The following is a 12,579-nucleotide window of genomic DNA, read 5'->3' as shown; positions in this document are numbered from 1 at the left end:
GACATGAAACTACTCCAGTTAGCTCAATCATGTTGTAACTAAGACATCCGCTGGAAAAAATATTTTTTTCACGGGCCATTTAGTGAGTTATTACAGACACCGCTATCGGCTACAGCTAATGGCGCCCCTACGTCGCCCCGGTCAAAATGGTCGCACAGCGATTACGTCACATCCAAAGCCCGTAACTTTACAGGAACCTTCCTCGTACTCTGTGGAGACACGGCGGTTGAGAGGGCCAAGCGAGAGGACGTTCCTGTAGTAGTTCCTACTCCCCAAATAGTACCAGGAACTTCTTCAGTGGAAACGGGCCTATTGCTTAAATAACTGAGTGATAGTTTGTAAACAGTATTTTAAGTATTCAGAAACAGTTTTTTATGATGGTCTTATAACACCGGCACAATTAAAACAAGCCTGAGACAATTCAAATATAACCTATATGCATCCACAAACTATTTAAAGGCTGGCTATTCCTATTAATCTGACTGAAATGTTACTCTTGCAGAGGTAGTCTGTAATGAAATCTACACATTCGGCCGAAGTTAACACCTAGAAGTTCACTGCTTTGAAACCAACCTTGCTCTCAGCGTGTTGTCTGTGAGCCACTGTCCCCGAGGGCACACCGTTGAGACTGTCCACGTACTCTTCTTCACTGTCACTGCAGAGGAAAGTGAGAAGGGTTATTACAGGCCAGAAGTTGAACCGACAACCCTGTCTCTGAAAGTACCACCACTGGACAAAAATCCAATTTACCTTTTATGGTTGATTTAGTTGACATCAAGCAAAAATATGTGCATTTCGCCCCTCCCCTCCGCCTTCCAACAGAAAATCAATGTCCCATCCAATTTCTGAGCTGGAAGTGTAAATGTGGGTGTAAATTAAGTGAAAAGCTGCAGTGTCTGGTGCTGATGGTGAATGCATCAACATGTATGAGAGCGGCTGTGGCCTTCATTAGCCCTCTGTGTGTGACAGACGTGTGTGAGAGGCACGGCTGAGCGGAGCCAAGCAAAGTTGCATCTGATGGACACACGGTAAGGGCTTCCTGGGACACACATACACACACACATACACTCTCACACACAAACACACACACACACAGGTTTATTGACAGTGACCTTTGACGTGAAGGTGGAAGCCAGTGACATTTACGCTGGCGGGTTTATTAAGGTGGGGCCTGGGAGAAGCAGCGGAGGTAAAGACCACAGAGAGAGGATCTAACTGGAACATGACAGGGCTGGGGGCTAGTTAGGGTTAAACCTGGTCTGGAAGGGGCACAGGGACTTGCTGAGGATCACTAATCACCACCACTAAGACCAGAGCTACATGCATTTGATGAAAAATGCTACCAGTCTCATGCTGGTAAGACGGTTGAACAGGTCTGTCTTGAATTTAGCCTTGTGAACACAATTCTGAAGTCATCTTACCATTAATTTAAAAATACTTTTCTACTAATTACGCATCACATGTAGATTCAAATTGACAAATACCACAGTCAGCATAATACTATGTCTCAACCTGTCAGCTCACATTAGGGCTAATCAGACAACAAGAGTCATGGCAATTGTATCAACAGGCCATCAAAGTCTTCTGGATGTGTTTCTACTGATGACTGTATATAAAGATGGAGAACGCGTCTCCACTGCCTACCACTGTACAAAAATAAAGCCAAACTATCCTGGGTACGGACACTGCCATCTTGCCCTGGTGACATCATTTGGAGCACAAGTCTTCCTGGTAGCGAATGGGAAGTGTAGCCACGGTATTGAGTTACCTCCCATACACTCGTCCAACCAAACTGCAAGCAGGGCCACTGATCACAAGCACACCAACAGACGCACAGCTGTCAGTCATGATGTCAGACCCCCTTTCTATAGCACCTAATAACTAAATGAAACCAAAATTATCAGAAAAACGAACACTTACACACACATCTGTGTGATAAGAACAACCTAATCTGACAAAAACAATCTTTCAGAAACATTTCTTTAACGTGTACTTTGTTGTTTTGGCTTCACTTTTGGGGAGCTGTCATCATGACGTCCGTCTTTATATACAGTCTTTGGTTTCTAGAAACAACACAGCTAAGGTTGTTGTTAGGTGATCCTTTAGGGCGGACTTGTGTTACTCACAGAAACACATCTCTTTGCATTTACAGGCTGGATGCAAAGTTGGGAAGTGATGAAAGAGGCTTCCATATTATAGGATACGTGGGGTCACTGAATGATGTGATGAGTATGAAAATGAAGTGAATCATGTGCCTTTACAGTCACCAGATCTTTACCCAGTTGGAGCAATGATGAGAGATTTTGGAGCAAAGTGCGAGACAGCACTCTCCACCACCACCATCAAAACACCAAATAAGGTAACATCATTTGAAAGAATGGTGACAGTGCACATCATTCAGTTGAGGTCCAGAGACTTGGAGAATATAAGAAGGCACACTAACCCTGTTCTGGCGGCTTGTGGTGGCTCAACACCTCACCAAGACACTTACTGTTGCCTTTGCCTTGTAAATAATCTGCAACCCATCTGTATTGTAATGTATTCCAGCAATTATTAAAAGCACAATCAAATAAACAATCATAAACACACACTACCAGGGCAGGAATTTCACCAAAGGCCACGACAGCCATGGCTTTTGTCCCTCTGTCTGCCCTTGGTGCCCCTCTGAAAATGGTATGCCCATCAGCAAATGTGACCTTGATGCCTCGCTCTCTGCCTGTTTTGTTTTTCCTTTCCTCATCCTGCCTCTCTGCTCTCTCCGTCTCCTGTCAACTCATCTCCGGCACCAAAATGTTGGTACATTTAGGCTACTTGATTGGTCAACAGTAATATATAAAAATGGGCGCATTTGTAAATAGTCACTCCGAACACCAGAGCACACTCTGGCACAAACTGGACTGTTTGTAAATAAGAAGCGCTGTGGAATATACCGTTATATGTTAGAGGTTATTCAGAGCAACACACTCTCGGATAGGCCTGTCGCGATATGCGATAAGTCGGTCAATTGCACGGTAAATTTAAAGGGAGACAGTAACTTTTCCGGCCGCGATTAATTGCCATATTCATGCGTGTTTGTTTTCCTTGTCTCTGTCCACCAAAGAGACTGGACAACAAGAGCGTTCACTGCCGTGCATCATCTGGCAGCCAGGTGAGTTGGTTCATTAGCGTAATGAATGGAGGGAAAGCTCTTGTCATCGAGTGTCTTTGTCTCTGTGGGGGAGGCGGGGCTATGGGCTACACACATACACACACACACACACACATAGTGCGATCTTCGTGAGGAGGAGATGAGGCGGAGAAAAAAAAAGAGAGTTGAGCATAAGAGAAAGACATGGAACTTGTTCCTAAACCAAATGCCACCGCCCCTGTGTGGGAGTGTTTTGGATTTAAACCAAATGACAGAGGGCAGCCCAGTAATTTGGACGAGCCGGTTTGCCGGGTTTGTTCTAAAACCATCTCAACAAAAAGAGCGAATACGACCAACTTAACTGCACACCTGAGAGTGAGAGACTGAGTCTATTTTTTGGTATTTATTTATTTATTTGGATTTTTTTACGTATTATTTCAGATATTTAAATCTTTTTTGCATTCCTAAGTATTCTTGTTAAATAAATGTTTATTTCTCTTTAAAAGGGTGAACTTGCATCAATCTGCCTTTATTATCATTATATAAGTTTAAAAAATGGTCTAAAAACATCGAAATTACAACAATAATAAAAATGGTCTTAAAAGCACAATATTACGCAATATTATCGCTTATCGCAATAATTTCTGACGCAATTAATCGCCCAGCAAAATTTGTTATCGTGACAGGCCTACTCTCGGAGTGGCAGAGCACACTCTGCATACTTAGAGCATACTGTCTGGAAACAGAAGAGCAGAGCGCAAAATACAGTGAAAGTGAAACTTAATTGTTTGTTAGATGATACAGAAATATAGAAACAGAAATGCTATATATCTCTGAATAACATTTTCATTTTAGTGTAAAGCGTCAAATTGGGTTTACAAATGCACCCAAACAACATGTGTGGTGTGACCAATAAAAATGCAAGTGTGAAAGAGCTCTTGTTTTGAGTGACAGTTTTGCTACTACTCAATCCCACGATCAGTACTGTGCCAATGCAGCTCTCAACAGAGAAAAGAAGGAAGCTATAGGGTTCACTCGTTAGTTACTTTCAACATCAGCTTCAGCAAAAATATGTTTAATTTAGAATGTTATTGATTAAGTGTTATTATTGTTATTAATTAATGTTTTTGAGGGTTTCTCCAAGGGGAATATCCTTAACATAAATCTTATGATAAAATATGTAAACTACATACAGTGTATATGTCTGCCTATGCTTACATATATATACACCATATACACTCATATGGTAAACCTTATCTGCATGCATCAAGAAGATGTTAAAACTTGTTTTAAAAAATCTTAATCAATAACATTCTAAAATAAATTATTTTTCTTGATAAAAAGGAGTGTTCATTTCTCTACAAGTATTGCACTGTTTATTAAAAAGGCATTAAAATGGATTTGTCTATTTAAGTAAAATCAAAATCGTGTTTATTAACTTATGGCCTTGATGCTCTGGCATGTGGCCTGTGTGCCCTCAAAGAAAATTGCCCGGGTGCAGGCCAAGTGGTTTTGCTCCTGAAATTACAGAATCCTAGGCCTGCACACCACATATCCCTACTAACAGAGCAATTCAACACAGTTCAGAATGATATTCCTCTGCCCCTCTGCTCCCATTCTGTCCTGCTCTCTAACAAAACTGCTGATCTGCTCAAAATGGTCAGCTGCCTCCAGCAGCTCAAAACTTGAGAGAGGAAGCCAGAGGCAGCGATAAAAAGGGAGGGAAAAAACAAAGACTTGTCAGTAGCCTTAACGAGTCTGACATCTTTATTTGGCATTATTTAGGCCAAACTTCCTTAGGCAGAAATACTATATTTCCGGGAGCGCCTACCAGACATATTGCTGAAGAAGACCGCTGCGGGATAAGAGACGCAGAAGGCTTTACAGTAACAAATCAGTTGACAGGTGCCTTAAATAAGACAACATCTCAGTTTAGACTCCTTCTTCACAAATCCACTTAGATCCTCCTCTCAGGTAAAGCGTATATTAGACTGCTGCTTATTAGCCACATGGAGAGGCATTAGGAAAGCAGGGCATAGCTGCACCCAGTCCCTGTTAAACGGCCTCATGTGGATTGAGATGGGGTGGATTACAGCCTGATGAATTAGTTGGTGAAGAGATGGGGAGTTAGCAGGACCGAGCAAAAAAGGGAGCGGGTAGAGGGAGGCATACAGGGAGAGAAAGTGAAGGGAAATAAATATCAGCGATAGCTGTGAGTGTTTGAAATCAAATCATTCCGACCATCACTCAATAAATGTTGGCTCAGTGGCTTTTTTGCATAAAACATACATGAAATAATTACTGTCGATGGTTCTTAATTTAGAGGGTGTTAAACAGCTTGTAGACATCTGGTACTGAGCCGAGTAGGGTCATTCAAAATTTATCTAACTAAATTAAGGCGAGGAGAGGAAAGAGGAGGGCGGGTAAGATGGAGAGGAAGTGTGTGTATGTGTGTGTTGGGAGGAGTTTACAGGGGTGGCTGGAGGAAATAAGAAGAGCACACACACATTTGTGAATTGACATGCCACAAGATAACCAACATGACTAGACACAGGGTGGGGTTAGCTTCCATGCTTGTATGGTTGTGTGTGTGCGGGTGGAGGAGATGGGTTGGGGGGCCTGGTACTTGCAGGGGGATCCTTAGCGCTGTCAAGGGGGGGTTAGTGAATATGCAAAGGACCAGTAAATTAAATCAAACTGCCAAACTGTCAATTTCGGGGTAGCGTGACTAGTGCATGAAAATGGCATCACTGGAAGGTATCAAGGCTTTGGCGGCCCCCTTATCCCTTGGCTTTTCTGGCATCAGTTCAACTTTGTGTGGAGAGGTGGCTAATTTTGCATGCAAATTTCAGTCAATAAGCTCCAAGCAAGGCGTCCCAGGATATTTCAAAGGATCTGACAGTAGTTTCCCCCTCCTCTCTCCTTCTCTCTATCATTCTTGCTCGCATTCTTCCTTCGGCTCCTGAATACCAACTAGACAGAAGATGAAATTCAATCACCCATTTGCTTACGCTTTGCATATGCACGTTGTCCCCTCGATGCTGCGTGGGCCCCCCACAATTCAGCCAGCTCACCCGCTCCATTCCTACCACCTAAAAATAATGAGGAGGGAGGCTGTGAGAATAAGTGCATCTGTGTGTGCGTGTGTATCATTACCTATCTACGCTCATGTCCTCCCACTCGTCCTTAGTGGGACTGGGGCTGCGGCCTTGCCAGCTGATGGCTTGATTGGGGCTGACTGTTCGGTGGCTGTGCTGATGTAGCGGACCTCTGAGCCTGGCTGTTTTGAATTTGACCTTGCTGCTAATGTTGCTAGTAATCCCGCCCGGCCGCGTTGGTGCTGCTACACGGTTCCTATAGAAGTCCCTGGCTGCTCTGAGGATCCCCAGCTCCTGTCTCAGCTTCAGCAACTGATGATGAAGCTTGGTAACCTCTTTCTGAGAGGCAGCCAGCCGGCCTTCTAAAGCCATGATCTCGCAGCGATGCCGCTCCCCCTGGGCCAGGGCCTGGGCCTGGGCTGCCTCTTCACGGACAGCTTCCTGGGTTCGCAGATGATCCAGGGAGGCTTGGAGTCTGCGGCAGTTGTGGGCCAAGTCTTCCTTGGCCTCGAGTAGCTGCTCTTTCTCCTCCCTCAACCTCTCTGTCTCCTTCTCCAGGGACACCATCCTCCGCTCCAGCTGTTCAATCTGAAGGAATCAGAGATACGGGGCCTCAGTGGTACAACATGGTTAGTTTTTTTTCCCTTGCATATCTGTCGTTTTTACCATAAATACTCAAACTTCTGAACATACTGCTCTTGCAATGCTTGTAAAAACAACAACATGCCAAGTCTGAATTAACCCTGTGTTTTTTGTTCTACAGAGTAAGTTACCAGTGAATATTTCTATGAGAAAGGCCAATTCCTGATACGACCTGTGTGTGGTAGCGTGCACACAGTGGTCTCCCTCCCCAAACATTTCCTCAAGGGTGTATATGCCAGTGCATAAATGGTGTGTGTATGGCTAAACCAATGAGGGGGGCAACATCCCTCCCCAGCCTGGCAAGGCCGTGGACATCTGACTGGCACCCCCTCACCCTGATCACCCTCATCAACCAGGAGCACTTAGTCTACTTGTTAGATCTTTGGTGGAGACTGTTTAAGAGAACACTGCATGCCTGCTGGGTTTGTGCCTCGAGGCAATTTTTCCCTTTTATTTGGTTCTCACTCTGCCCGCTGGTGAAGCCTGGTACCTTTCAAACAAAATTAGATGGCTATCCTCACTCTTGATGATTCACTGCCATGAATGCAGAAGGGGGGCAGCATATAAACTCATGCAAGCAGGGGTTTTAAAAGCATGTATGCACAAACATGTGCAACATACTAACAGCTCAGATATGACATTTATGTTAATGTATCCGCTGTTTACTAACATAACGTCATACAAATTTCTCTTCTCCACCCCTACAGTTATTATTTGTCGTTATTTTATTATCATTTTCTTAACTGTAAGAAAAACACACAACTTTCTGTCACTTGATTTGGAAATGACAATATGACCAGTTCTCCAAAGAGTAGCGAGAACACTTCTGAATCATTCTTGATTGAGAAAAAACACATTTTCTGAGAGGCATTGTGCGTAGTTATGGCTCTGTAGGGTTTCTTTTATTGGCAATGACAAAGAACACTTAGTGACTGCATAGTGCCGTACCTTTTTAAATGACTGTTCCATTCGTTCTGAAGAAACAGAAAGCTTTTTCGGAGTGCTGCTTTTGACCTGGTGCTCCTCCACCACTTTGTGAAGCAATTCTGCAAAGGGGAACAAAGCTCGTTATTGTGACATGGTGTGTCAAACTCTGGCTGCTCAATCAATAGAATGATAATAAAGAGGGTACATTAAATCAATTAGCATTACTAAGGTCTAATTTCCCCCCTAAGGTCCGGTTTCTTCGTTTTTCTTTTGTCAATCAAATCAGGAGCACAGAATCCCTGATGCTGTTTTCAGAGGGACGTGAAATTTTCACACTGCTAAAACCCACATCCTGTTTCTAAAATCTCATCAAGTAGCCTTTTAATCTCCTGATTAACAAAAAGGTGTTTTATTTAGTAGGAAATAGGAAAACAGTGTTCAAAAAGCACACATTGCTACATGCTATGTGCAACCTCTCTCTAGGGATCTTAAACAAACGAAGAGAAGTGCTTGAATCCCTGGTGAACACACAGCCCCAGGCTGCACTGCTTTGTAGTCCACTATGTTTCCCCGGCGGACAACTAATCTCTGCAGACTAACATGCTGCTTTATTCTGAGAACTTCAATAGTGGCCTTGGCAAACATATGATTTAGTCTTTATGATAACAACAGAATGAATGCAGGACTGCTTGGGGATTTGATGCACAGATATCCATGTGCGCATACACAATCCAACAAGCCTCAGTGTCGCTGTTTGACATACAGCATATACCTGCAAAAGCAGCAATACCTCCTCATCTCACCTAGATGCAAAGGGCAACACAAAACAATATAAAACTTTCTGCCTTTCATTCTCTCCTGTTAAACATTTATGACAGGACGACCAAAATAATTTGTACAATGAGGCTGGAAATATTAAATATTCAGGACCTTGACTTTTCAGGTCAGTTGATCTTTTGGAGAGTGAGTTGGAAAAAGAGGCCATAGAAGGGAGAGTCAAAAGAGTGAGGGTTATGTTGTGAGGAGCCGCTGCTCCCTTGCTTTGCATTTGACGCTTTGCCCAGGGAAGTTTGTTACTTTGAATTAGCCTGCTCTTTTGTCTTCCCAGCATGTCACATTCAATCAGACAGAGCACCAAATAGGACAGGAGGGCTGCCGTGTTCGCTGGGTACATAACCAGGTTGGGAGACAATTATCCAGCTCCGGCGCTGGTGGCTTGGGAGTTGGCACCTCAGCACTACCTTGATAAGAAGACATGGTGGCTCCCTAGTCACCCACAGTTGGAGGAGGTCCTGGCACTGCGGCATATATTAACGTCCCTCCCACGTCTCCTCATGGGCTGCAGCACAAAGGCCCTGTTCCTTTCATCTGCTGCCTTTCGTTAGTGTGATCCTGGCGTGAGCGTATCAACCCTCCAACCCTTTGATCGGGTCACAGAGGTTCTTTGGGAGCACATGTTGTGGCCATTCACATTTTTTACTTAATAATGTTGACTTTAATTCCTACTGACACTAAACATATTGGTTGTAGTCTAGATGTAAATATTCCAAATGACATCAAAGATGATAAAGCCTTATTTTCAAAACAAAATAATAAACATGACCTGCATTTATTTTTTTCACACAGTTTGTGGTAAGATAACCTTCTCCAAAATCATCATAATGTACAATTTAATTATTTTGACAACTATATGAAACTAAAATAGAAATAAAATAGGCAGTGCCTCCGCGGCTTACTAACAATCTTTGTCTTTCCCTTTAAAAAATTGTTGTAAAATAGTGTTGAAGTGAGTCTTGTGTTTTAAAAAGTGTTATTTCAGCAAAATAATACACAGTACGGAAATGTGAAGTGCTTTATATCCTAAATATATAATATATTTAATGGATGTTTTTTAAGCTTGGTACCAAGAGTGCATTTATATACAGAAAAAATACAGCTCTAACATTAGCGGTAAAACAATAAAAATAGCAGTTCTGGGGAATACACTGTGTGAAGCCAATCTCTGCACTGGGCAATGCTTTTGTTTCAGTATCTTTTGAATTTTTACCTGATAGAAACTGGAAAAATATTGTACATGATAACACAGAAGACAAGAGAGATCCGGCTCTTGTGCAACATTTGTATTTAGTGATTATTTGTCTGACAAGATGTAAAATTAAGTGTCTCCTTTCAAAAGAGCTTATTTCCAAGTATTCCTGACTAAACTGTCAATAGGAGAGGATCCACTATTTTAATTAGTGCCATCCTTTAAATCACATGCCTGCATCTCCAACAGACACCATCATTGGTTGTGAAGAAAATTAAAGTGATGGAGGACAGATTTGTTATTGAACTAGTTAATTAAGGCCAGCGGTTGTGGTGGTCAGTGCCTGACAAAAGGTTGCAGATTGGCTTGAAAAGTGATGCGCTTTTTAACATTAGGAATGATAAATGCAGACAAGATGAACACCACTTGATCCCTCAATCAATTTGCAAGGAATTGATCAAGTCTTAATTGAGTTGTCGTATTAATTCCACCAGGAGTTGTCTTATTAATTCTGCTCCCTAATACACATGGCCCAGAGGTAAAAGGATGGCTTGAAGGTGCTGTCATGTTGAACACCTTTGTGATACTTCCAGGGCTTTTTTTTTACTTTGTACTTTAAGTTCGCCATCCTTGGCATTGTAGAGAGCAATAATAAACGCAAGAATAACTGTGTAAGAATTCAATTTGGGCAACATATTTTCATACCAACAGAAAGGAAAAAAACAAAGGATGATTTTAAAGAGCCATGTTCACCAAGAAAACAAAAAAAAAGAAAAAATGTTTCACCTTGGTGCTCATTAGCAAGACACAAGTGGAGCTCCTTCACTGTGGCCCGGTCCATGGCAGCCTGGACTCGCAGCATGTCCCGTTCTTCTTCCACACCAGCTCTGCAATCACACACACATAATGAACTTTTCTTCACACAGCTCTTACATCAAATCTATTCTTCAGAAAATATAAATGGCCTAACAAAATATGAAATAGATGAATATGAAACCAGCACTGTATAATGAGTATCTTTTTAAATCTCCACAAATATCACTCTGTGGACTCCTTTACTGTAGAAACTTTTATTACACATTTCAACTTGAATCTTACGCACTGGCTTTCTCTTCCCAACATAAAAGACGACATGGGGAAGAAATCTACTAATTAAAATGCTTTTTAATTCATCTGGAAATCAAAGTGACAAGCAACATGAAACACCAAGGTAGGAAAGTACAGTGCGCGTGTGTGTGTATCATCACAGACAAACACACTGGAAAGTGTGCCCAATTACCTCTCTGCAATTAGCTTGATTCCTGCTAAAGGCTAATTATGTGGAGCCATGCTCGAGACTTTGCACTTTCAAGTTATTATTAGGACCCCAACTGAAGTCTACTGAGGATACACACAAGCCCGCTGAGACAACCACACCTGAAACACACACCTAATTTCCCTCCCCTCTGCTCCACAGAGTCAGAGAGAAACACTAGAAACAAGCTCCTGCTACTGGTGGCATTCTTCCCTCAGTTAACCTCATTACAACAGTAGGTCTTCCTTCTGACTGACTTCTTGAGGCATGCGGCGAGTGCAGCACACGCGATACACTCTGAAGTGTTTGAGGAGTAACAGGGCATTTGTGGCTATAGCGAACTGTGAAGAGCATAATGGCAATTAACTCAAACTAGACACCTGTTTCAACCAATCTAATTTTGCTAGATCAACCAAGAGATTTTTCCATACATATGCCAAGACAGTGACTTGGGAAAAGTTATCGCCATAGCACAGGGAAGGAAAGTAATTAGCTTTTTAGCCCACACAGTCCAGTGGAGGCCTGGTCTAATGGCTGACCGCAGCTTAAATAAGTACACAAATGACTCTCCCTGAGGGGGGGTGAGGAAGCAGATGGATATGTGTCGCTCCTCTATAGATTTTCCTCCATAAATGAACTCAAGTCGATGAGGCACCGGCACTGCCTTATGTGTCCAGGCTGTTAATGGGACAAATGAGCTGAAATATGCAGTATGTGAAAGGAGCCCGTTCCATCTCATGTTTCTCTTTTATGCCTTTTCGGATGCTGATGGTATTGACGCTAAACCAAAGTTCATATGCAAAACATTCAATTTTGTTGAAGGATAAGCATACTTTCTTGGATGGAGCAGGGATTAGATTGCAGATGGAGTTCATTGGCCAGGGGCCTCCAGTTTCACATCATAACATTCTGGAGATGGAAGACTATTGCATCCTTATTCAGTAACACTCAGTTGTTGCAGTGTGTGCAGCAGTCGGCCATAGACAGGGAATTATCAAAGCTAGGGATGCTACAAAGGCAATAATACAGATTTGGTGTCTTACATTATTTAATGAAAGTAACAATAAATGCAAAGCCAAAACAATTTACACTTTTAGACTTTGGTTTGTTGGCCAATTTTAGTTTAGAGCTGCCATTTTGTTGCTTCTGCTTTGGTTTTGTTACATTAAATGATGTCAGTCACAATGTTACAGGACCAAGAGTTTGTTCTATATCAAAACAGCACATTTGGAATAGGGCTGGGCAATGTGGCCTATAATTAATATTGCAATATTTTTAGGCTATATCGCATTCCACACTTAAATGTTTCAGATCATCAAACAAATTTAAACATTAGTCAAAGATAACACAAGTAAACACAAAATGCAGTTTTTAAATGAAGGGCTTTATTAATGAGGAAGAAAAAAATCCAAAGCTACATGGCCCTGTGTGAAAAAGTGTTTGCCCCCCAGCTCCTGTTAAAACA

At 42.3% G+C, this 12,579-nt stretch overlaps 1 protein-coding gene across 1 annotated transcript in view; it reads right to left on the bottom strand.

Moving 5' to 3' along the window:
- Window positions 1-12,579, bottom strand: part of cntln (centlein, centrosomal protein) — a 115,966-nt gene that overhangs the window by 44,969 nt on the left and 58,418 nt on the right. The window contains exons 14-17 of the mRNA XM_050043859.1: window positions 10,607-10,707; window positions 7,816-7,913; window positions 6,284-6,813; window positions 574-655 (exon numbers count right to left, since the gene is read on the bottom strand). Of these exons, the coding sequence (XP_049899816.1) occupies window positions 574-655; window positions 6,284-6,813; window positions 7,816-7,913; window positions 10,607-10,707 (811 nt within the window). The remainder of the gene's footprint in view (window positions 1-573; window positions 656-6,283; window positions 6,814-7,815; window positions 7,914-10,606; window positions 10,708-12,579) is intronic.

The sequence above is a fragment of the Epinephelus moara genome, chromosome 5, assembly GCF_006386435.1.
Source record: "Epinephelus moara isolate mb chromosome 5, YSFRI_EMoa_1.0, whole genome shotgun sequence".
NCBI classification, from domain to species: Eukaryota; Metazoa; Chordata; class Actinopteri; order Perciformes; family Serranidae; genus Epinephelus; species Epinephelus moara.
This window is presented reverse-complemented; position numbering and strand designations above follow the sequence as displayed.